The 26,631-nt window shown below is 47.0% G+C and overlaps 2 protein-coding genes across 11 annotated transcripts in view; one reads left to right on the forward strand and one right to left on the reverse strand.

Moving 5' to 3' along the window:
* LOC139055745 (uncharacterized) overlaps positions 1–16,221 on the forward strand; it is a 29,209-nt gene extending 12,988 nt beyond the window's left edge. The window contains exons 3-6 of the mRNA XM_070533278.1: positions 659–994; positions 11,911–12,333; positions 14,680–14,835; positions 16,009–16,221. Coding sequence (XP_070389379.1) covers positions 659–994; positions 11,911–12,333; positions 14,680–14,835; positions 16,009–16,221 — 1,128 coding nt within the window. The remainder of the gene's footprint in view (positions 1–658; positions 995–11,910; positions 12,334–14,679; positions 14,836–16,008) is intronic.
* A 5,426-nt stretch (positions 16,222–21,647) lies between these two features.
* LOC135902695 (membrane metallo-endopeptidase-like 1) overlaps positions 21,648–26,631 on the reverse strand; it is a 360,170-nt gene continuing 355,186 nt past the window's right edge. For 9 of the 10 annotated variants that reach the window (XM_065432911.2, XM_065432907.2, XM_065432905.2 and 6 more), the window contains one exon: positions 21,648–25,277. In XM_065432911.2, coding sequence (XP_065288983.1) covers positions 25,068–25,277 — 210 coding nt within the window. In that variant the 3' untranslated portion in view covers positions 21,648–25,067. The remainder of the gene's footprint in view (positions 25,278–26,631) is intronic. The other variant, XM_065432912.2, reaches the window with a different exon arrangement.

A 26,631-nucleotide genomic window follows, 5' to 3' on the forward strand; every position in this document is an offset into this window, starting at 1 on the left:
ATCGTTGAAGCTTAGTGGGTATTCCTAATTTGGTTCTACCTGGACGAGCATAGCCCCACTAGATCTCGGCGTTTTTCCAGCGTCAGGCGCAACTCCAAGCCTGGAGATGTAAAACTTAAGCTTATCCAGTTTCTTCGCAACACCTGTCGTATGAAAGTATGGTTCCCTTGCTTCCTCACGTCATCTCTCCCTCCCCTCCTTGTATGGGAACTGCCTCTTCGCCACTCTCCCTTCCACAATTCTATCTACTTCCCGTCTGGGCTCGCATGTTAGTAAAAATGGAAGCACTGCAGTTTCTGCAGTGCTTTAGAGGGGGATCAGGAATAATTAAAGCTGTTAAGAGGCTCAAGTAGCGACCTCCAGGGAGCTTCAGAGGGGATTGTGCGCAATCGACGCGGTGGGGTCTTAACGGCTTTCTCGCGTAGCGTGTCCTCTCTATCTAGCTCCTGTGATGTATACACAGGCTCCGAACTACCCCTCGAAGCGGTCTGAGAGACAGCAACAGCCACAGCAGCAGTAGCAGTAGCAGTCGGAAAGTCGAAGGAAGAGGCAAAGAAAGCTTCGCTTTAAAAACGCCGCTTCCGCTGTGCGAGCGTATAGCAATGACTTCCTCACTTCCCAAGATTCACGACGTCAAACATGGTCTTGCTCTTCGCAGGTGTGCAGGTTCTGTGTGCTGGCGGTTCTGTTCGTGGCACTCAGCTGGATAGGCCTTTGGGCAGCAACCGCCTACGCCGGGTTTGGAGATTTACAGCGCTACTTTGACTACTATCTCTACAAGGGAGACGTCACAAACGGCACCATCCCGAGGTGGCTGGGCTACGCCTTCGCCTTCCTGGACGCCACTTTCTACAGTATAATGACCCATTCGCTAACACTGCTTCTCGGATTTCACGTGTGCGCCGCAGTCTACCTCCGCGCCCTAGCAGCTGATTATGCAGCGGGAGTGGAGAGTGTGGAGCCCACGAGAGCCGCTGCAGCGAAGGTTGGTGCGGTGCTTGTTAAGACGAAAGTGTTAACGTAGGTCACGGAAAATACTTCACTAAAACATCACGGTAGTTTTCTAGAAACCTCCTTAAAATGTGCCCAGTTTGCCATTCTCACTTTGCCATTCTCAACATTTCATTCCCATTTAAAAGGAGATGCCAATAAATCATCGTGATCATCCTCGTCGGAACGCTGTTGTACGACAGCCTGCATCAGCGACGTAGTTTCATCACATGGTTTGTCTTCCTTGTGGGATTAGCCTATGGCGCCTGGTTGCCTCAGTAGTGCAGTTTAAACGCGCAGCAGGTTTGTTTGCGCGCCGCCTACTGCTTCACTTGCAATGTCGCAAAATAACAATGATGTGGCGTTGAGGTACACCAATGGTAAAAATTATTTATTTCTTCTGTAATAGTAGAGTACCCTACTACAAAGCCTAAAATGCCACTCTTGCGACGACAGGATGCTTGGTGCGCGAAAACGAAATATGCGAAAACGAAATATGGTTGGCGACACCACCTGCAACTTCTCGCCCCAATACGCCAACACGTCATGGATTTTGACAGCGTCTGCTGCAGGGCCTTTTTAATTCTCTTGCGGTAAAGATCGTCTAAATTGTTCCAAGAGAGTAAACACCAAATGGGGGGGGGGTGGCATCTTTTGGGAACAATTACCGAGCCAACGCGGCCCAAATACGAAAAAAGTATTTGAAATACATGGCGTTATACTGACGTATCGAGGATGCTGGTCTGTCGGGAAATTTTAAGAAATGAATGTTTGAGCTTGATTTTCTCTTCTAATATAATCAACCTTTCGTATCAAAATTAAACGACAACAGAGTTTTCAATTAATGCTTTATAAGTGTAAATTGATTTAGTATTTGGCTTTAGCATTCCTTTAGGTGCCGCAGAAAGACAGCTATATCGATGGGGGAATGTCAGGAGGTTGATCGCGCAGGATGAGAGAAATACATGCCAGCGGGACGCACAATGCATTTGCACGTATGTACAACGCGCGCATTACAATATGTGCCACTCGCACTCGTGGAGCGGAGCGCATCGCCAGTTACCGGGTTTCGCATAACCCAAGAACCAGACCCGTCTACCGCCTCTCGATTGTATCTCTTAACATCCAAGAACGCGGCAACTACTTCTATGAGGACACGTTTCACTTTTGTGTTAGGACCAATCACTATAAAGCAGGGATCAACCATATTTATTTGCCTAGATGATGGGTTAAAGCCAGTCACAAGAGGAAAAAAGAGAGAGAAAATGATAAATGAAAGGTAGGGAGGTTAACCAGGACTGAGCCCGGTTGGCTACCCTACATTGGGGAAGGGAAAGGGGGACCGAAAGATTAAAATAAGAGAAAGTCCACTGGGGATATCAGTCGGTCACTCAGTCCGGCTCACAGACGCTGACTCAACCCGGTATCTTTCAAATATCGCAGCAGCGCTTTTGTGGCCTTTTGTAGCTGTGATATTCGAGGCCATGGTCCCTAGATCTTGTTCAAAGCGAACAGCTTTCCCTCTAGCTGATTGAGAGCTGTGCAGAGGTTTGGCCTTTCATCTTCAAAACATGGGCAGTATCACTGTAGGGGTTCTATGGTTTCTTCGACACCGCAGGCATTGTACTCGGCGCTATCAGCCATTCCAATAAAAAATGCATATGCATTGCTGAATGCGACGCCCAAACGTAAGCGGCACAGCACTGTTTTCTCATTTCGCGGAAGACCTGGTAACAGCCGCAGTTGCATAGAGGGATCGAGGGAATGCAATCGATGTTGAGTGAATTCAGGTGTGTGCCACTTCTCCAATGTCAAAGAGTGCGCTAGCTTGCCTAAGTGTTGGGCTGCGTCGGTCCGTGATAAAGGTACAGAAAGAAGGGTTGCTCCTTCGTGCGCTTTCCTAGCAGCTTCGTCAGCCAGGTCGTTGCCGGAGATACCGCAATGACCAGGCAGCCACTGAAACACGACGTCGTGTCCTTTCGTGATCATGTGATGGTGCATTTTTCGTATCTCCGACACGAGCTGTTCACATGACCCGCGACGAAGAGATGACAGAAGACATTGTGGGGCCGCTTTTGAATCGCAGAATATTTCCCACCGATGAGCCGGTTGGTTATTGATATAATCAACGGCACCTCGGAGGGCAACAAGCTCCGAACCGGCCGATGTTGTCAAGTGAGAAATCTTGTATTGGATGGTTAGTGATCGTAATGGTGTAACCACTGCGCTGGTGCAGCTGGTCTGAGTGGAAGAACCATCGGTATATATGTGGACTCGATCAAAGTAGAAAGTGTGCAAACAATAGAGAGCTGCTTGCTTCAAAGCCAAGGTAGGCAGGTCGGTCTTCTTTCTTATCCCTGGAACCGTAAGACGCACTTAAGGTTGCTTTAAGCACCAGAAAGCTGAGGTTGAACGTGCTGAGGGCGTGAAGCCCGATGGTAAGGAGGCACGATTGATGCTGACCTTGTTGGGGAAGGACGCCTGTGGTCGTTGTTCTGGCAGGCACACAAGAGCGCTTGACTGCATCCGTGAAACATGACGAATATGGGCACTAAGCGTTTCGGTGCTATGGTAAGTCGTGATCGTATGGTCTTGAGCCATTATAATAGTTCCTGCTATTGAGGCGCACCGCGGAAGGCTTAGGCAAACACGTAGTACCTGCGCCTGCACGCTCTGAAGTTCTGGAAGATTTGACTTGCATGTTTTAGCAAGCACGGGAGAGCTATAGCGCAGGAATCCAATGAAAACTGCTCGATATAACTGTAGCATGGAGGCCACTGACGATCCCTATGTTTTGCCGGCGATGAACTTGAAGACGTGAAGAATAGATGTGAGCTTCTTCTTTAAGTGGGCAACCTGAGTGCTCCAAGTGAGGTCCCGGTCTACAATGACGCCCGAAAACCGGTGATTTCTCTTGTAGGAGATAGGCTAACCATTGATGCATACTGGATAACGAGTCATCGCTTTTCGCGTAAAAGCGACTAAGGCACATTATTGTGTTAAGATTGTAAGGCCTTGTGTGTGAAGGTAGTCAGAGGCCTGTGTTGCTGCTGTCTGTAGCTTTGCGCGAACCTGCAGGCGAGTGACCGCTGATGTCCAGATGCAGATGTCGTCGGCATAGATTGAGCCACTCACTGTTTCCGGTAGGGATTCAGCCAGCCGAAGAAGCGCGAGGATAAAAGAATTGGGCTCAGAACACCGCCTTGGGGAACGCCTCTGCATGTGTTGCGGTCGGCAGTCGGACCATTTCCCGTAATAACGAACAAGGACCTTTGTGTCAAGTAGTTTCGGCTTCATTGATATACTCACCCTCCTAGTTCAATTGTCAAAAGTGCGTCTAGAATGGTTTGATGGGAAACGTTGTCGTAAGCGCCTTTCATGTCAAGAAAGAGTGCTACTGATAATCGCTTCCGAGATTTTTGTTGTTCTACAGATGATACTAGATCGATGACACTGTCAATCGATGAACGACGGCGTCGAAATACCGCCATAGAGTCAGGGTAAGTTTTGTGGTGCTCAAGGTACCATTCCAGACGCATGAGGATCATATGTTCCATGAGCAGCCCGACGCAGCTTGCAAGAGCTATAGGCCGATGCGATGCCAGTTCAAGTGGCGACTTTCCTGCTTTTAGAAGCGGTACCAGGTGGCTGCGTTTCCATTCCTGTGGGGCGACACTATTCTGCCATGAACTGTTAAAAAGGCTGAGAAGTTCTCTTCGTGCTTCTCGACCTAGGTGGCGCAAAGCAATGTATGTTATGCCATCGGGCCCTGGTGAAGACGAACACCTGCAGAGCGCCATAGAAGCTTCTAAGTCTTCCATAGAGAATAGAGCGGCCATACTTGCATCTCGTGGGCCGGGGATGTTACATAAAGTCATGTCAGGGACCAAAACTGTGCCGCCGGGGACTTTCGCACAAAATTCCTCTGCGACGTCTATCTCACGGCGGTTTTGATAGAGAACAAGGGCGTTGAAAGGGTGTCGTTGCTGGGGACTTGAGCAAAGACCCCGTGGGGTACGCCACACACGGGACAATGGCTTGTGGTGGTCGAGTGAGTCGCAAAAGCATTTCCATCTTCGATGCGCTAGTTTATCCATTCGGCGTTTGATCTTCTTTTGCATGCGCCGAGCTACTCTGAAGTCAAGAATTGACTTCGTACGCCTGTACCTCCTTTCAGCTCAGCGACGTAGTGTACGAAGCCTTTCCAATTCAATGTCATTTTATGTACGCTTTGATGAATGTGTGAAGCAGCATGTACAATCTTGCATAGCGTCTGCAATGATGTCTTCTAATCTGCGTGCGATATGTGTCTTGCATGTGTCTTCTACACGATCTTGAAAGACTGACCAGTCGATTTGGCGCGAGACAACCGGTAATGCGGCGTCTAGTCCATCGATTATCACGTAGGTCGGAATATGATCACTTCCATGGGTTTCAATATCAGTGAACCACTGCACGCTCAAATTCAGGCAACGTGACACCAAAGTCCAGGCAGCTGTTGTACGTAGTTCCTCGCAGAAATGTCGGGCTTCCGTCGTATAGAAGACACAGGCTGTGGCCTGATGCAAAGGATTTATCCTGGAGCTTCCCCCTATATGGTGGTGAGCGTTGAAGTCCCTTGTTATTATCCAAGGACCGGGAGTAGCAGCCATAATATCTTCCAGACTTTTTCTATCAAACTGACTTGTTGGGGAAAGGTAGATGCCAATAAGAGTAAGCGACAGTTTCTGCTTTTTCACAGTAACACAGACGTGTTGGTTACCGTCGTGTGGCGCTACGTGTTGGGAAAAAATACGTAAGGTCTTTCCGAATGTAAACCAGAACCTTACTACACGTGTGTCACCACAGACACACGTGTTTGAAACAAAAGATTCATATCCTGATAGTCGTGTGGAGGCTGATAAGTTCGGTTCACAGATGACTAGTATAGGAAAATGGTTTTCAAATGCGAACTGTCGAAAATCTGAAATATGTGGCCTCAGGCCTCTCGCATTCCATTGGAATATGGAGGCACTTCTGACATCATCCCGGAACAATCGTTGTTGTTCTAGATGAGCCATGGTTCTGCTGTAGAAGTTCTCAGGCACTGCACTTCTGAAGACTCACCAGCTCCGGACTGATGGCATCCAGCACTTGCAATGCACTTCGAGCCGTTGGTGTCTGTAGCTTGTCCAGAAGAACACGAATAGCACTCACCAGAGAGCTGATCATAACAACAATTTGTTAATCTTGGTCCGCCAATTTATCAGGAACAGACGAAATGTCCCCTGCTGTATCATTTCGCTCAGTAGGGGCATGAAACCTCGGGAGTGCAGGCCATGCGTTAGTAGCTGTGCTATTCGATGCACCTTTGTCCTTTGAGTTGACTGCGTTTGACCTGGGCGGAAGAGTAGGTGGTAACATACGTGTGTGGCGTTCTTCAGAGGCTTTGGAGGCCCTTGATTGACGTCAGCGACGTGATCATCGTCGCTAAATAGATATTGCTGCTTCTCGATGAGACGAGTGGTCTCTAACCATTTTCTTCAACATTTGCATTTCCTTTCGAATCAAAGGGCATTCCTTCGAAGATGCATCGTGAGGGCCGCTGCAGTTTGTGGAATTCAGCACACTGGCCTCACACGTGTTTGTGGTGTGGGGCCCAGTGCAGCGAGAACAGACGGTAGTGTTATAGCACACACTACTCACTTGGCCAAGCTTCATGCACTTCCAGCACTGTAGTGGTTTTGGTATAAACGGGCGAACTGCGTGTCGGAAGTGGCCCACTTTTACATGCGATGGGAGGGATTCGCTCTTAAATATGATCTTAACACCCCATGACGTGCCGAGACGAAACGCGTTTGTGATTATGGGGTTATTCGTAGCTGGCTTGATTAAGATTGACAAATCGGAGTCAAGCATGGTCTCGTCAACATCGTAAATTACGCCAGTACGGACTTGTTTGCGCAGAAAAATATGAGGGCGGACTTTCATCCCGCCAAGTTCCGTGACCTTGCGCAAAGAATCCAACGCAGCCGCGTGTTCTACGTCAATCGCTAGCAGGTTCTTACAGGTGTTTACTCTGATGTCTTTGATTTCGTTTGGAACCAGCGCCTCTAGATGCGAAGACACGGCTTGCCTGTTGAAGCGTCTCAGGTTGTCAGCGGCGAGAACTGGCGAGAAGAGGATGGCGAGCTCCTCGGTATCCCGCGAAGATCTCATGGTGGACTCACTCGAATTCGATGATGCGCTGAGAAATCTTCGCTTTGCTTTACGACTCCGCACCAGCTCGAAGGCGTCGTCACAAGAATCTTCACTGCTGAAAGTACTGCATGGTGTCGTCGCTGTCAGTGTAGCTCTCGGTGCCGTTGCGCTTTTTGGAGGCCGCCACCATGGGCACTGCCGAGTCCGGCGGACGTGCGTGAGACTCCATCTACATCGAAGTTAACGAGGAAATAGCAGTTCACTGGCAAATTCTAAGAAATTCCCACAATGAGTAGAGCTGGCAGACCCAGCGTTCTGCCTGAAAGACACTATATCTTCCTTCCACAAGAGGAAAGCGCATAGAAGTTAATGTGGGAGTGGGAGACCAGGTGGTTTACACGCGTCCCAAGGCGTTGCGCAGAAACACTGACATACATCGCGACATAACGAGGTCTTTTTCAACTTGCCGACTACATTTTTTTTGTATTCAGTCATAAATTATTATGTACGTCTTGTACTTTCGATGGCTTCGGGACGCACATCTATCTTATGCCCATTTGTTTGTGAATCAATGTTATTTGCCTACCACTTGGAATGAAGACTGAGGGACGGCAGACATGCATAAGCGCAAAATTTCCACTGGTTTTAGTGGTGGGAAGTCAAGTGGTTTATATACATACCTAAATATAACGTAACATGAAATACATAACAAAATGTGCATGTACAGTAAACAACACAAACTAGCACACGCGCATTTGCAATAGCAAGGTAAATTCTAAATAATACGTGCTATACCCAAGGCACACATGCGGGTGGCCTACGTATCTATCGCTCCACTTTCGCAAAATCCGGCCTCGTTAAATGACTAATTTCTTTTTGTGATAGTCCCAATGAAGGCATACTGACGCAGCTTTTTCCCATGGCGTGGCATGGCAAGACCTTCACTTTAGTCAAGAGAAACTAGGGTCCGAGGGCACAACACCCCAGGCTAAGTCGGTGGCTCCGCCCACGTATGCACCGGTAGGCGAAAGGCTTTCCGGATGTCTTGAGCTCTCCGGACGGCCAGGAGTTGATCTTGGAGGACTTCGCTGGATATGCGCCGACTCCAGTCCTCCTCACTGTTGAGATCCGAAGCCCTTTGGTTGGGGTATAGCCAGAACATATGATCAAACAGACACGGAGTGTGCCCACAACTTTTACATTCCGCGGGAAAATCCTGGTCAATTTTGTTAAGCACAAAAGGTGCAGGACAACATTTAGTTTGAATCATTCCCAATGTGACTGCCTGAGCTCGGTTGAGCTCCTGATGGGGGGAGGAAAAAACCTCCTGCCATCCCTATAGTGTGAGCTGATCTCGTGAAAAGTAGTAGGAGGGTCTTTGTAGGAGCCGCAGTCATCCTGGAGCAGTTCCTGATCTGATGCGCGGCATGTGAGATCTCGCACAGCACAGTGAGCTTGCTCGTTAGGATTGCAGCCATTGAGGCTGACCGAGTGGCCCTGATGAGCCGGAAACCAGACTAGGTGTGAGCTATCTAGTTGGTCGTAATTATGAGTAATAATACTGTGTATAAGTAACTTGTGTGCTTCCACTGAGACGAAGCCGGCTGAGTAATTCCTAATAGCAGTTCGGAAATCGGAGAAAATCGTGGAGCCTCTCCTCATTGTAATTGCAAGTGCTTGCTTCTTCTTCGGCGGCATGAATGGAGCTCGTTCTGAGTGGCGCCGCGCTTATTAATTTACCGCTCTCATCGACCACGGCAATAGCGCAGCGGTTGCCCGATACATAACTAGTTGCATCGACAAAAAGAGCTGAGCTGTGTTGTTGGTGCAGTTTACCCAGAATGCATTTGGCCCTGGCGTTCCTTCTGCCCTTGTTGTGGACAGGATGAATATTTCTAGGTATGGGGTCTACAACTAATTGTGTCTCCACCTCTTTGGGTATTTTGAACTTAGAGACGTCTCTTCCTCGAGGCAGTATTCCGACTTCATCTAGAATTTTACACCCGGGCTTAGTGTTGGAGAGTCTTGCAATATGTGACATCGAATGTGCCTCAGTGAGCTCATCTATAGTGCTATGAAGTCCTAACTTGTTGAGGAGTTCGGTGCTCGTTCCGTGCGGGAGTCCCGGAGCCCTTTTGAGTCCGGAGCGTATAAGTGCGTTTAGATTAGCCTTCTCTCCTTTCCCTCAGTTGAGGTATGATGCAATGTACGCCACATGACTGATGAAAAATGCATGATATGCTCTGATGAGATTGTCCTCCTTGAGGCCTGCATTTCGATTTGAGACCCTGCCCAGGAGCATTAAAGTACTGTTGGCCTGACCTGTGAGACGGTTCAGGGCCGTAGCGTTACAGCTCCTTGCGTCAATGAGAAGACCCAGAATTTTAATTTTCTCTGCTCTGGGTATGACCCGTCCTTTGTTGTCTGTGATGTTAATTGGCAGAGTTTATAAAGGCGCAAGGTTTCTAACACCTTGTCTCCCCTGTCTAAAGAGCAGCTGCTCAGATTTACTAGGTGATAGCCTGAGTCCGGTGCCCTTAAGGAAAGATTCTGTGGTGTCTACCGCTGCCTGTAGTTTCTGCTCTAGTGCTGCGAGTGACCCTCTTGGGACCCACACTGTGATAACGTCAGCGTATATGACGTGCCCCAAGCTCGAGATTTTGGACAATTCCTCTGAGAGCCTGTGCATGGAAATGTTAAAGAGGAGTGGGGACAATACTGAACCTTGTGGTGTGCCGTTGTTGCCTAAATTGTATGGACCACCTGTGACTATGCCGAGTTTGACCCGAGCTGTCCGATTAGCTAGAAAAGACATCACATAATTGTAAAAATTGGTTCCCAGGTACAAGGTTGAGATTTCATGCAGGATATGTTTATGTGCAACCGTATCAAACACTTTGATACGATCCAGACCCAGGTGGCCCTTTACGTCCCTGCTAGGGTCGTCAATAATAGCCCGTTTGAACATGAGCATGACGTCCTGTGTGGATAATGCTTTCCGAAAGCCTATGAGATTGTGCCTGAAAAGCTCCTGGTTTTCTATGTGTTCTATTATCCTGTTATGAATAGCATGTTCGGCTACTTTGCCAATACAGGATGTAAGTGATATGGGCCTGAGGTTCTCCTTTGTTAGTGGTTTGCCAGGTTTAGGTATAAACGTCACCTTGGCCTCCCTTCATTCCGGTGGGACAGTGCCGGATCTCCAGTGACTATAATTTTGACCGTGATTATGTCTATGGCATCATCGTCCAGGTTTCGCAAAAGTTTATTTGTGATGCCATCTGGACCCGGGGAGATGTCCCATTTAAATTACAAAGTACATGCCTTATCTCAGCTGCAGTAAAGTCACTGTCCATGTCCGGTTGCGATATTCCGGAGTAAGGTTCGCTTATTTCTTCTTCGTTTTCATATTCATTTTTAAGTGGCAGGTACATGTGTGCGAGGTCGTTTGCGATCTCTCTTGCTGTCAGCCTAATAGTTACCTTCTTATTGACGAGTCTGTTTATGGTGAGGTTTGTAGTACCTCTGGAGAGCTTGTCATTAAGTAGGCTCTTCAATAGATTCCATTTGCCTCCTCTGCGCAATCTGCCGTCTGTTCCTGAGCAAGTTTCGTCCCATTGTTGACGTGAAAGCTGAGCCGCGTATGTTTCGATATCCCGATTAACTTCGGCCATCTTGGCTCTAAGTCGTCTATTGAGTCTGTGACTCTTCCATCTGGTTAGAAGGGAATTTTTCGCTTCCAGCATGTGAGCTAGCTTGGTGTCCATTTTTGAGACTTCGATTTCTGTTGAGACTGCTTTAGTAGCTTTCTTAATCGTTCCCTTTAGTTGATATAAAAGTGCCTCATAAGATTCGTCATCTATGCTGGTTTCCTCACGCAACTTACGAAAGAGATCCCAGTCCACGTACTCATATTTCCTTAGTGGTGGTAGTTGCGTCTGTAAGATGACTTCACTTATGCTATGATCACTTCCTAAATTCTCCTGCAGATTGTCCCATGAGCCTTCAATTCCCCGAAGGAATGTTAGATCCGGGGTTGTATCTTTGGTAGTGGAGGTACCAGTTCTCGTGGGTAAGTTAGCATCTGCAATAAGAGCAAATTTTAATTCACTTGCCGTGGTTGCTAAATTAGTACCCTTGACGCTCTGATGACCATAGCCCCATTCTTTGTTGGAAGCGTTGAAGTCCCCAGCCACTACAAGTGGGGCTGTATCTGCCTTACTGGAAATGCGGCCCAAGAGGGTCTTAAAATCTCTTTTCCTGTCTTGCGGAGAGCTATAAACGTTAGCTATACGCACGTTAGCTGCTTTTCTGTTTTGCTTTTTCCCAAAGCGATGAATTTTTTTCCGCTTGTTGCCGCATAGCGTACTTCATCGGCATATGTACCGTAGGTTGGGCACGTATTATTTCAAGTTCACCTTGCTATTGCGAATGCACCTGTGCAAGTCTGTCTTTTCAACTGAACATGCATATCTTATGATGTCTTTCATGTTGCGCCACACTTGTGTTTGTATATATACCGCTTGACTTCCTAACATCAAAACCAGTTGAAAGCTTGCGCTTTTGTCTGTCGTCCCCCAGTCTTCGTTCTGAGTGGTGCGTATATATTATTGTTCATGCATTCTAACTAACTAGCCCAAACTTTTATTTCAGAAGTTCCAACGTACGAGACATTTCTACTTTGTGATCGCTTGGGATCCAACGTTTCTTCCCTCTAAATTTCGCCGTCTGCGCCCGCAGTTGAAGGGCCTGCGGTGGCGCCTGCTGTTTCTCTTGGAGCTTCTACGGCGCTTCGATCGCGTGGGGAGTCCCGTGGTATTCTGCTGGTACCTGAATGCAATCGGCAACCTGGTGCTGAGTGTCCCCGGAATCCTGGTGGGCCTCGGCTCGGCAAGCGCCTCCGACTACCTGTACATGCTGACCGACCTGTTGGCCAACCTGGCCGCCTTCGTGGCGCTAACTCTGGCACTGTCGGAGCCGGGGCGCTTTGTGCGCGATTCGCACCGTACCGCACTGTGGCTCGCTGCCTCTGGTGTCCCCGGAGCTCAAGCGCTGGCCGAGGCGGTAGAGTCGGCCCCCGTGTCGCTCTCCGGAGGGGGCTGTTTCTACGTTCACCGTGGCATGGTGCTCGGTGTTTTTGCCACGGTGTCGACGTATGTGATCGTAGTTTACCAGTTCATACAAGACGCCGTGTGAATTTGAGGCTGCTTGCTCTTCGAAGCCTGATGCAGTCGTGAAGAGATTTTGAGATAGCGTGGACTACTGCAGCAGGTTACAAACACATACGGGTAAGAATTTCGCATACTGAAACAAGAACAAAAACTGCATTGTCATCGTCGTAGGCATCTCCGTCGAGTCACCATACCGCTCTATATGTCCGGTGCATTCGAATAGGCATTTGATGTTAATGCGCACTTTCACGCAACCGCACCACATTCCTGTGAGGGCTCCTCGAGCAAGTATCACTTTTGTCACTACACAGCCGGCAATAAAGCGGTGTGCCTTCTGGAAAATAAAATAAAGAGAAGAAATTGAATGAAATAGCCTCATATGTGGTAAGGAAGGTGTGCCTGAAGTAGCGGTACACACGCAGGCCACTACTCAGAGGTGCCTTTAGGTGACTGGAACTCTGAATTATAACAGGTTTTTGATATGTGCCGCTGCTATGAGACGCCCCTGTTCCGAGCTGCCCAAGGCTGCTGGAGTACAGGACGTCGCACTTCAACGGTTCCGCGCCATGCCACGGAGATATGTAAGGCTGAGTCCTCGAAGAAAATTATGACGACGGTTATACAGCCTGCACTAAACAAATTCGCCAGACAATTACAACTGCTTAGGTGTGGTGATGCGGAAGCATTATAGCGCCTTTGGAGAAATGTTCTTTCCTCGTGTTCCTTGCCTGCATGCGCAAGCTCTCGCGTGCATTCTAACTGTGCCGCAGTATGGTCAAATCAAAAAGCTCCAAGCGGCTTAAACCGCTCGCATGCGGCGAGGAGTAAAGGACCACTCAGCGCTGCTAAATTGCCGAGTACTTTTTGTTGGGATAGCAATATTATTGACACTCCAGGCACACTTCTGCCTTCGGCGTGGCCGTAAGCTTCCGTATAAAGCCCAAGGCTCAATCTCGCGCACGCAACGGAGCTTAGGGGGAGAGAGCGCGCCGTCTTTCGTCGTGCGCCATGTTTCGGGGAGGGGGGTAGTGAGCGGGAGGGCACATTTTACATCGGGTGGTCCGGGCGGCCGGGTCGCTGTATCTTCAAAGCCACATGCGACGGACACAAAGTCCGCGCTGCGCTGTTTTCGTGGCTTAGTCCGCGTGGATGCGAGCGGCAGCACGAAGATCAATTAGGTCGCTGATGCTGGATTCCTCACAGCAGCGTTTTGACAGCGAGTTTCCGCGGTCATCGAGTGCGATGTGTTGATGTATGCTTGTGCACACGTGACACCATGCTTGGTAATTTATTTAATGTGCCTATGTTTGCAAAATTTTACGGCCGCTAAAACTCCTATTCTTACTTTGTATAGCTGTTCGATAATTTTCTATCACAATCGATGCTGCATGTTTCGGGCAAAGTTACGACGTTTTTTTATTTTATACGCTCATTTTATGGACTGATGACGTGGCGGCTCCTCATCCCCATTTGCTGGGCCGTTTCATGTGCCAAGAACTATAGTCAACTATCGTTCTTGAGAACCAAAGGAACTTCATCTCACATTTTATGGTACCCGGTTCCTCCCTTTGTAAACGACAATCAGTAACACATTTGATTTGTGTATGCTAGTAGGACTCATAGTGGAGAAACCGCTAGACCTAGAAATATGCTTAGGTACCTCGCTTGACAAGGTCTGTATTTCGAGAAGAGGCTGCTGAAGTGCGTAATATCGTTGGTATGTTTGGTCCAGTTCCTGAGCGGATTTGGCAAATGGACTCTTGGGTTGTTTGCCCAGTTTATGAATTTTCATTGGACTGCGTAGCATGTGTGTATTCATTTAATGTAGTTTTCGCATGAACCTACTCATAAATACATGGAATGAAGAAAAGAGCCACCGCGGCATCGGGGAAGCGTGCTCGTCTCACACCCTGAAGGGCCGGACTCATTTCCCACACAAAGCAAAATTTACCAGGTTATTTTTTCAAAGTTACTAATTTAGTTTCTTTGCAGGAATATCGCTGGCAAATTTGACGAAGCGCAATCACCTCTGTCTCGTCTTGTAACTGGGCAGCAAGTGCGGAGTAGTCGATGCTTGCCGGGTTGTTGTCCATAGTGGTGGAAGAGGCACATAGGCAGAGCGCGTCCGCTGCGGCATTGTCCTTTCCGTGCGCATGTCGCATGTCTATCGCGAATTCTGCGATGAAGGCGAGGTGGCGTGTTGGCTCGGCCGCATGGCTTTACGGGTCTGTCTTAATGTGGAACTCTCGACCCTCAAGGGAATGTCTGAAGCGACGTATAGCCATTTACATTCCGAGGAGTTCTCCGATTCTGCTCTACGGGTTTCTGTGGATTATAGCCTCCGAGGAAAGAACGCAAGGGGCTGCCAAACATCATCCGCGAACTGTTGAAGCACCGCTCCCACTGCAGCATCGGGCGCATCGGTCATGAGGCAAAGTGGGGCTCCTGGTATCAGATGGACGAGAAGGGCTGCCTGGGACAGCTTGGTCAAATGGTATAAAAAGCGGTTAGTGCTTCTTGGGACAAAACTAAGTTCATTTGTTTTGGATTTGTTGCCCTCGAGCATGTCCGTTAGAGGCCGGAGAAAAGTGGCGCATTGAGGATTTCAATAAAAAAGAGCCCCTGCAGAAATTCCCAAGGCCAAGAAACTCGCGCAGGTCGCGGATGGAAAATGGCTAAGCCAAATCTTTTGTGGCCTGGACTTTTGACGGCAAGGGAGGGATGCTACACTTGTGGACATGGTTCAACCTTGCTGCATCCTAAATCGATTTTCCCATTTGTATGGCTTGTTTATAGTTCACTTTTCCTGCACTTGTGCTTGTGTCTCACCACTTCCCCCACATTTCTCACATATATTTGTTCTGAGCATTAATTGACTTTTTCAATTGCTTGTTGCGCATTGCATGTACAATGTCTGAGCAAATTACATTGTCTGAGCAATTTAGTAAGTGTCCTAATACGTTCACTATATTTCTCATCAATTGAAAAGGCTGAATGCTAAATAGCTGTCACTGAGTGCTTTAATTTACATGCTTCTTAAGTCCCCCCTTTCTGTCTTCTTAAATTCAATAAAATATTTTAGTGAAGCCTCAAACAAGAGTTACCACGATTTACAACATTATCAACGCAGTCATTCAATCATTTATTAAACCAAGAAATATTCAACTTTGGTAATTACAGGCTTTACTGTATTCCACCACAAAAGGTTTCACAGCCCTGCTCCGTTCCTGCAGATAAGTCTTCTGGTTTCTTACATTAGTGTACGGATCACCCGCAGGCACTTCTTTCATAATCGTCGATGAACGCATAACAAGCTGTGCTGACACAAAGCAAGACCTAGAAGCCTTACAAGGAGAAAAAGAAATCAGGGGTTTTACGTGCCACAACGAGTAATGCATTTATGAGGCGCACCACAAAGGGGGACACCGGGATTATTTTGATAAACTAGAATTGTTCGCCGCAGACGCAATGAACGGTACACGAGTGATTTCGCATTCTGCCTGCATCTCGAATACGGCCACCATGCCCCGGATTAAGCACGCGAGGTCGTGCTTAGCAGCGCCATGACACTGAACGATGGTAGTTAAGCATCGTCTTATAACTTTGCGAATGTTCCGCGCCTATCACTCGAGTCCCTCGTGACCGTCGCGCTCTCGATTATGCGCAGTCAACTCAAGGTGGAATTTTCCGCCACGTTCGTCCCGACACCGTCTGGGAGATGATAGGAGTCGTCATGTCCGTCATCGTCATCGCCATGGTCATGACTATACTGCTGCTCATCAGATCCTACAATAGGCGGAAGCACCTGCGGGACAGCGGCGGTGGAACCACCACGTCCCCGGCATTGTCGTCTTCGTGGGCGGCCACGTCACGATTGTGACATTCGGATGTGCAATCGGTTGCGCAGGACCTTGGCCGACGTGCCCAACGTGACGAGATATTAGTGAGAAGAGTGCAGATTTATCTAGCGAGTGATCTCAAGCAAGCGGCGTTATTCTGCAACGGTTGATTGCACATGAAATGTTGTTCCCACGATAATCAAAAACACATCAGGTAGCATAAGTGCTCGTTCGCTGCGTTTTCCTTGCGTTTTAGTTGCTCTTTGATTCACGTGTAGTGAGACGTCATTATGCCATTTCTTATTGGGCGCTGTATCTTGCTGTTTGTAGTCTTAAGGTGAATATCCTGCATATTGGCGAACACCTTGTCTTCTGATGTGTATCGTATTTCGATGGCGTTTGTTGAATCTCTATACTAGAGATGTGAGCACGATGGCAGACCACAGTGTCGAAGAATGGCACTATCCCCTTGTCCTCTGCTGAAATCATGTGCGTCATGTTGTGCATGCGATGTTACGGCGGAGCGCACATAACTAAACTTCAGGGCTTTATTGTGCGCTGCCGACAAGCTTCCATGCTTAGGAAAAACGTGTTATTTTTTTCTGCATCTTGGATAACACTCATTAATATTCATCAGAGAAAGGAGCATTAAATTTTTTTGTACTTTCTACAGATGCTCATGTCAAAAACTGAGCATTTGGTTTCTGGCCTCTTTTGTATATTGCATATGACACAATAACTATACAATGGTACCCACGTGATCCCTTTCTCAAGATTTATTTAATTTTTTTGGATATTTATTACTGGCATTTTACCTCCTTTTGTAGTTTTTATGAGCCCAATTTTTCATAAATAAAACGATGATTATAACACTGCAAGTGGACTTCATTGAGTTATCCTCATAAGGCTACATTCGCTATCCGGTATTATAGGCACCGGCGTTTGCATAAAGACCGAACACGGATTTATTGTACAACTGCAGTTTACCCTTAATAACTAAGACCTCATGCGCCTAAATCTCCTCAGATGCTCGTAGAATCCCTCAATATTAATCACGGATCTCGATCCGGAGCCAAATTAGGCATCCCAATGGATATCAGGACAAGCATCCACGTTCCGTCACTACCCAAAAACACGCACCCGGCATATAACGCGGAACGGATACGGGCAAGAGCACAGGCAATGCAGAAAAGATTCGAGAGACCTGAGCACGTAGTCTACATGGACGCTTCTGATTATGACGGTCGCGACGTCATGGCCCCAGCAATAGTAAATCGACCAGGCGATTCAACTGCATCCGACGCGATCCTCACGACGTCGTCGGAAGTTGGGGAGGAGACGGCAATTTCCCTGGCAATGACGGCATCTTCCAAATACAAATTCATAGTGAGCGACTCCAAGGCGGCCATCTTGAATTTCGCAACGGGGCGTGTGTCATCCGAAGCACTCAACATCCTGCTGACAGGTTTTCGTGGCAAGCGAGTCAGAGGGGTCATAATCGTCTAGGCGCTGCCCACTCCGGCCTCCCGGGGAACGAGAACGCGCACGACGCCGCTCGATATAGAACCAACCTAGTCGGCGCCGACCTTTCCACCGCTGACGCTGACTCATTTCGTCAGCCGGGGCGGTACAGGCTGGTGTCCTATCAGGACATCCTTGATCATTATAGACATGTGAGGACCAAGTATCCTGTAGCACACAAAACTTAAGCTAAGTGGCAATCGGTAGCATGGCCTTTGCTCCAGACCAACACCTTCCCTAACCCTGTAACCTACAGCCGCTGTTACCCATGACTGCACACAGCCGAATGCAAAATTTGCAAAAGCAGGGCCGAACTTCAGCAAATAATTTAGTCGTGCCCATCAAACGTAGTCACATCGAACAGAAAGAATAAGCGGTTTTAGAAATCAGGTCTGCAGAGCAGTATGATACCGTGCTGCTTAACTCCGATCTGGAAGTGCAAGACCTACTCGTCCGGGTGGTTGAAGACGCCGCCGGGGCCCAAGGGCTCCAGGCTGCCGCTTAAGGCGGAAGACAAAAGAGGATCTCCCACCTCTTCCTCTTCCATCGACCCCATCCCGTGCACACAATAAAGTTGTTCTCCGTCTCTCTCTCTTCAAATGCTCTTGCTGATCTTTTTGCACATGACGGGGTTTTATTTGTTGTCGTTTCAGCACAGCCTACGTACGAGCTACCAAAAAGGAGCGAATTGAAATACCATGCAGAGTTAAATTCATTTGATAGGGTAGGTTTATTTCTCACTGAAACAACGCCAACGTCGCTTTAGTGTAAATTTTCGTTCGTGAGGTAATTACGTGAAAGTAACTCGATCCATGAACACCAATGTTACGACCACCTTTTGTGCATATCTCTCGGAGCAGCGCCCGTGTCCTAGTAGGGTCTTTTACTTTTCTTCAGATGGGTATTCGGAGGGACGGTATATTTCTGTCGTTCAGGTGGCAGGAAATTCAGAAATAAGAAAAAACCATGAAGTGGGCGTGACATGCTGGCACTCTATGAAGACGGGGTCTAGGGTGTTCTTTTAAAGACATTTGTCTCCAATTTTAATTACAAGTCCAGAAATTTATCTACTTGAGGATGCTGTAAGGTGGCTAATAGAGAATATGCAGCTTTGTTGGTGATTGATATATCTATATCAACCAAGGCAATCGAATAATATTCCTAATACCATAATAAAAAATACATGTAGGCTGAAAAAAAATAAAACCTCCTACCGTAAGAAAGACTGTTATTCTCACATTTCATACATAATAAATAATTCGAAAAAAGATCTTCATAAGGCACGAGCGCAGCGCAGGGAGTGCCTCCTTGCGTCGATGTAGCGACATGACAGCACGCATGCTGCTGTCTAACTCTGCGCGGCTGAAACTTCTGCAAGCCATACAGTTAATCTCCGTCGACTCCATGCAGTGGACTGAGGGCTGCGGGTTGGATCAGTGACTCGGGAGTGAAAACTTTGGCGAACGCCCACTGAGTGTTCTACTGTGCCAATTGTACACTGTTATTCCATCTGTGATGCATCCGTTCAACTGATGTAACGCACCGAAGGATTAGTGGCGGATATTTCACGAGCCTTCCTTGATCTTCCAGTCCCTGCTTGCCTCATGGAGATCAGAAGCCACCTCACTATCGACAAACTCGGTGCCCTTCCACTCAGTGAAGAAGGATGACCAGCGAAGTTGTGTATGTGGGCCCCTTAATGGCGAACAGCACCTCCGCCACGGTTCGGCCCGTCATTGCACTATCTTCGGGATCGGTCCACGTATGGGGAGCGCTTAACGCCTGGTTAACCTCTGCCGTGGGTCGGCCCAGCATTGCACTATCTCCTGTTTCAGCGCACGTATGGGGAGCTTTTTGCTTACCACGCCCACGGCGCGAAAGCTTTCTTGGACGGTAGAGGTATAGAGTTTCGCTGTAAAAGCAGAACAAAAATGGAGTCATTTTCTTTTTCATTGGCTGTAAAACTGCATATTGACTCGTGTACTTGTTGATCTCTCTCGGGTGACCACGTTTCACCGTCTAACAAATTTTATCGCTCAGTGCAGAACGCGCCTACAAACAACGGAAGTTTTTCGAATGTTATGAATGGTTCCATTCGCTGCCTGTTGCCACCGAAACTTATGTAGCGCCGTATATTTTAGCACACAATGTCCTGATAGATCCACGAGCACTTTAAGCTCGTCCATGGACAGGTTACGTAGCTCGCAAAGATCCTGTGGGACGTCGAACATGCAGTAGGCTTCACCCGATTTGAAGTAGCTGTTGACGTCTTTTTCACATATAAGGGTCGCCTCTTTCTTCCAGCGTCCAATGTGTTTGAAGAGGTTTTCTCTTTTTTAGAGCCGCATGAGTACAGCAGCGGTTGGAAAATGCAACAGCAAGAAGTTCAGGTCGAGGAAAAAAAAGGAGGACGGCTTCCACCAGCAATTAGAAAGTACACGCCGTTATATGAATCGTCGACGACTACCAGCTTGAAATGTGTGGTGCGCATAACAGCCGTTCTCCCCTGCTGATCAGTGTTGAGGACAATCTCGGTGCGTGGCGATGGACTGCCGGCGCTGAGCGCGTGCCACATGTCGATGCCTTAGAGTTCAACAAAGCGCGTAACATCGCCTCCTGTTAAGATAACGGAGGCTAGGCTGAGCATAATCTACATTGCCACGTGAGTTTCATTTGCTCTCACTACATGGCATCGTTACCTCTCTAGAGAAAACATTTTAGCGCACAAAAAAACGTGAGTTTTAGGGGCCTAAAGCAGATAAATAAACCCTCGTCATTGCAGGCGCAAAAGAATCCGAAATAGGCACTACGAATAGTTCGCAAACCGCAGCGACTATCTTTCTTTATTGAATATGTGCAGCCCATTCTCGCGGTAAGAAAACTGGCATATATCTTTTACTTTTGAGGACTGAAAAGCAGCAACCATATTTTCTAAGCCATAACAGTTACAAAAAGAAACGTCCTGCCAGTTGCTAACTCGAAGGTAGTAGCTACTTGTCACAAAGTTTACTGAGATCCTGTAACCATAAGAAGTAACTGCACAGGTAGTATCACATACTACCAAAAGAAGCTGGTGCCCTCCATACGAGTAGCAATAGTAGTAACAGATTAAGATAGGTAGTAATGACACCAGCTTGGTGGCATTTTCTACCTGATTAAGTTAGCCTGACGTCCGTTTTTTTTGCTGGGGTGACTTTCATCCCTCAGAAATGCTAATTAGATCGTTTGCTTTAAAAGCATATTACGATCGCATCGCCACGCAGTTTAGTCATTTCTATATCGCCATCATGTAACGGCACATAAGACGCATCCACGGCAGAACAGTAAATTTCTTGTGATAAACGACGGCACTGCGCAAAAAAGAAGTGATAAACGGGAACAACGCAACGCACAATAGACATTGATTGGGATAATACGCAACATGTTTCTAAGGAGTTTATGTATAAATAGTATAGGCCTTGAAAACAGGAATATAGGCTGTACCAGTAAGCGCCTACGGATGTAGATAAATAAAGTTTTGAACCTAAATTCGTCTAACGTACACCTACAAAAACTATACACGGATGCTAATATAACTTAATAATAGAATTGTATATGCGTTAAATGGCTAGAATTTCAAATGGAAGAGAATTTTAGACTACGGATAAGGCGAGGCACCCTTTACTGTCTTCACCTCTGTGAATGTGCAGATCTTTTACGTTAGTAGTTAGCCAGTAAAATGATATAGTCGGAGACAACCTTACAATTCATAGGCTATGTGTACGTTGTCAAACCCAAACACAATTTGGACAGAGCACAAGAAAAATTTATTCACCCGGGGGTACGCGTACTACTGTGGTATGAATCAGAACAGCATTCATTTGGGCTAGATGGTGCATACTTGAATAAGGAAGAAACAGCGCCAACTAAGACGACCACGAGAGGAAGAACGACACAGGACAAGCGCCAATACGAACATTGAGTTTAATATAGCGTATTACACATGCAATACATAGTAGTTGACATTAACGAAGCAAATGCGCGAACAAAACCATAAACCAGATTTTCGATGGAGCTCGAGTAAGTTCTAAGACCACTTATGCCAATACAGATGTCGCGATACGATTCCCTTGCCCTGTCCGGATTTTCTTGGAGCAATTGCACGGCGGGCATTTAATTGAGATGAAGGATATTGTGTGAAAAACGTGAAAGATATCCCTATCCCGACAAATCCCAGCAATGTGTTTTGCGAAAACGTTGAACACTGCGTGATCGTGTGGAACAATAGTGGCTGAGGAATACTTTACTGCTCAACATTTATCTATTCTAAAGGCACCACTTTCTCAAGATGACATCACGATCACCACGTATAACGAAACCGATGCTAACCTTGCGACAGCATAGTGCGTCGTATAGCCGAAAACCTACTAAACACCACCCAAGTATCTACCCTCCAACATGCGTTTTTATTTAGTTGGTACAAATGGGAAAATTGCTCTACATTTCTACGCAAGGTATATTTTCCATTCACCTTACAGTAACAAAATATCATAACGTGACCATTAACGTTTCATTGGAAGGAAAACGTCACAGTGGAAGAGCGAGAGATCTATCGAATAGAACTCCGAGCTAACAACTTCCAGTGTTCTTGCATCATCTCCGCTCCCCAAATATTCTTTATGGTGGTTCTTTATATTGTTTATGCATGGATAGCACAAGGCTAGTTGAGGACAAGGAAGTAAACAGGACGGGCGCTTCCTTGTCTTCGTCTAGTCTTGCAATATACACTTTAAATAGAAATTAGCCCATATGGGAATTTTCGAAGCTGATGTGCACTAAAACTTCCCACACTCGTCCGTTTACACCAGAATGTGGAGTGAAACCAGAGACATTTACTCACTTCACTCCGGTCACTAACCTGCAGGAGCAAAAAATCGACATGACATGACCTTCAAAACCTTGTTGTTTTCCATCCCACGTGTGGGTGTGAATAAAATGCCGAAGCGGGAATGCGCTGGAGGACAAGGGATTTAAATCCCCTTCCGACCTATTTTTGTTGAGCGTGCGCCGTACTCATAATAAATAGCTGCAAACTAGCCTGGTTTGCAGTTCTGCTAGCGTGTGCTTATCGCGACAGATACTTTAGCCCTGCCGCACGCTGTACCAATCGGCGACAATATTTGACCAGGCACGCGCAGCGCTACCACCATATTTTGCGAGAAAACTTGATGCAGTGAAGCATGGGCACTTATTACTCGTTCTTTAGCATGTTTTTCGACGGGTGACATCTGAAATCTTGCTAAACCAATTTGACAATCCTTACTGAAAGTGGACGCAAAAGCATTCGCGTTTACCGGGACTTGATGCTTGCCCTACAGCGTGATTGTCATTGAATGTTGAGCTCGTTCCGGTTGCTCAAGTAAAATGTACACGCTATAGCGCACGCTGACGTACAAACATAAAAAAACGTACTATGGCATAGCCAGTAAGCACAGAACGTATATATAGCTTTTTATGCTACACGCTTTAGGAAAACGCCTGCGGCAGTTGCTATAATTGTAAGCATTGAACTAAATTACTCGATCAGCAGAAAATATTTTCCATGAGCAATCAATTGCACATTTGTATAATTAGTGAAACTTTACTAAGCTTGACTTTCCCAATTAGGTTACAGCACACACTGCAATTTGCAAATTGTATCTAGCGAGCTTGGAAGGCGTATCGGTTTGGAACGAATTCTCAGAATTACCGGTTTAGAGAATTGCGCCGACAAGCTTGCGGGAAGAATGCACTGTTGTTCCGCTTACTTTTTGAAGAAAACGCTATTTTATGCATTGAGGCACGAGAGTAACCAGGACGCCAAAGTATTCCCTCGGACACTGTGGAAATTGTCTTGAAGTTCGTATAGCCCTGGCAATGTGTTCCGAGTGGATACACCTTGCGAACATGCCGGCTACACTGACAATATATGGCATTAAAAATTAATTTAAGAATTGATTAGCATAATTACCCTAATATTTCAATTATTAATTTTAATTTCTCGCAGAAGAGACATCCGCCGCATCGAGCAATTTAGCTCAAGTGTGAAGACTGTGCTGTCTGCCTTGGGGAATTTTCAAAAATTGGGTGCGGATAAAAAAAAAATACCTGTGATAACAATTACCTGCTATAGCGATGCCTTGACGGTTTCTGACAAAATATGGCGGCGCAAACAGATCTGTCGCCACTCTACACGAAATGGCGTGGTATAAAGAAACTTTAGAATTCATTTCTGTAGCCTTTATTTGGCTGGCGGTATTTTCTACCACCGGTGGACTGTGCAAACGAGCACTCCAATTTTCATTCGGGCAATACCGTCTGTAAATACTAAAAAGAGACATGAAATTGTAATCAATATGGCAATACACAGTGCTCAAACATTAACTATATATTTAGCGACTGAATATATCAAAGCAATCACGTACATTATGAGCAGAATTTGAAAGTTGTCTGCGTGTCAAACTTTCTTCTTTTAAGGGCAATGTAACAACTATTGATTTAGCCTCTCTGTTCAGAACGCGAATTGCTGTGAGGAATCTTCTACTGTTACTGCGTACGAAGATGGTCATAAAGGCTAAATAATGACCTCAAGCAATAGGTAAACAAATACCAAACCTTTACCACACAGCCCCCTGCATATCAAAACTACTGACCAGGCCTTCTTTCACAGATTATTTCAGTGCAGGATTCTATTTAATTTGTTCCCATCCCAAATCGCTCACCCTCATTACGTTCCTGCTGGACAATTTGTCCAGATATAATCCTTCATTGCACTTTAAAAGGAACCGCAAAGTCACTGCGTGTCTAACACGACCAGAGGGTATATTACTGCGCATATGTTACTGCGCATGCAAGCACTCCTTCAGAAGTGCAAGGAAGTATAAAAACACATTCTCCCCTTATTTTTGCAGCAGTCAAAAGCAAATAACAAAATATTCGGCTGGTAGAGTACAGACGCTGTATAGTCCACAGGCTCGCGCATAGCAGCCATCCAGATAATCCTTTCCCCATAGCCAAGTACTTCTTCCCCTAGTAACAGTACGGCAATCCGACGATGTAGCGATGTACAGAGCTTGCTGCATTAGGTCTTCGTGAAATTAGTTTCGCTCGACAATAAGAATAAGAAGGCAAGAAGCGCTTGTTCTCGATTGTTTTATCGCATCACGACCACCGTGTTCGCAAGCCACAAAACACAACGCACCAAAAAATGCACCGTAGAGTGTGCACTCGTCCATGAAAAACAAAGTGCACCTGTAACATTGCCTAAAGGGTTGATACACTTTGGCGCCACACGTTTCACAACTTAGTCTCATGAACAATTCTCCTGAGTTGTGCACAAGCGGGCCGATCAATAGCGATGCACTGCCTCTAGGAGTCGATGAGTGAAACGTCCGCCGTCTGCGCCGTCTGCGCCGTCGGCGGCCACGACGCCGCATAATCGCTGTCGTCCCAGCAGTCGTTCTCCTCGAGCCTCCAAAAGGGGCACGACGCAGGGCCCGGGCACCGGAAGGCCTTGCGGAAGTTGGTGCCCTGCTGCGTCACCTGGTTCACCCAGTCGCTGCCAGTGACACGAGAACAAGACAGGAAGGAAGCGATTAAGTATGCAACAACGGCTCGATTGAAATGCGCCATCCTCGATAGCGCTGCTCTGACGCGCGTCATTTACGCGGTCATTTCGGTTACGTCGTGTGCGCGTAATTGTACACTTAATATGCGCCAACTGCGGCTGTCCTTCTGCCCCTTGCGTCGAGACGGGAGCCTTTTCTTTTCGTCCATGAATGTGGGAAGTTCAACGCCGGCCAAGGTATACGTAACCGGCGCCTATAGAATATGTGTACACTATACTGTCACGATCCCAAAGCTCGCGCACACATTCCCGTGAACAGGAAAGTAAGCTGAGACATTTTATGAGCACGAACGGACTGGCCCCGTCAGCATCGGGTGTTTTTCTTTTCTTTTTTCATTCCCGCAGTGCAATAGCTTTTGTCATTCTCATGTGAAGCTTCTGCCCTGTGAACCACGCATGCCCAACATCATTTACTCTAACCTCTCCAAACAAATAAAACATTTAAATTATGTTATTCCCTCGCTCTAGTTTCATCGTGGAACCATGAGATAACAGATGCGGTGAAGTTGAGAGGCCGCGAATCCCGGGCGTTACACACGCCCAGTGTGTAAGTGCAATGCGCCGCGCTCTCAGCGACCAGAAAGAGAGTAAAAGCAGCAGACATACGCACACGGCAACTCCGCCTTAGATGAGGGACGTGCCGTAGCTAAAGGAATGTCACCCTAATGCCAACTGTCGTCAGGAAGTAAGTGGGAAGTACTATAAATAGGCACCAATCAAAATGTGCGGCCATTATGACACGCCGTGTTGGCGTAGTGCCTACGGCGGTGCGCTACTAAGCCCGAGGACGTGGGGTCGAATTCAGTCCCTGGCGGCAGCATTCTGCTGTGGGTTAATTGCAATCACGTCGGTGTACCATGCATTAGGTGCACCTTATAGAACCACAAGTGGTCAAAATTAATCCGGAGTCCCACGCTGCCGCTTGCCCGATAATGAAATGATGCTTTTGGCACGTAAAATCCCATAATCTAGTCTCTGCTGGCATTATGACCCATAAACGGATACGCATGAGTTTACGTGAACCTAACGGGCATGGTTGAAGAACAATATATATAGAAGACAAAGGCAATTCTTCAATAGCCTGGCAAGGGAACAAGAATTCATGATCGCCAGTCAGCCTCTAGAGTCTGTGCAGAAGGAAGTTTATATAGGTCAATTTATCAAAGGCGACACTGATCATGAGAAGGAAACTTACAGAAGAATAAAGATGGGTCTGACCGCATATAGCAGACAATACGAAATCCTGGCTGGCAGCTTACCACTGTCATTGGAAACAAAAGGGCAC

The sequence above is a fragment of the Dermacentor albipictus genome, chromosome 2 (assembly GCF_038994185.2).
Source record: "Dermacentor albipictus isolate Rhodes 1998 colony chromosome 2, USDA_Dalb.pri_finalv2, whole genome shotgun sequence".
Lineage (NCBI taxonomy): Eukaryota > Metazoa > Arthropoda > Arachnida > Ixodida > Ixodidae > Dermacentor > Dermacentor albipictus.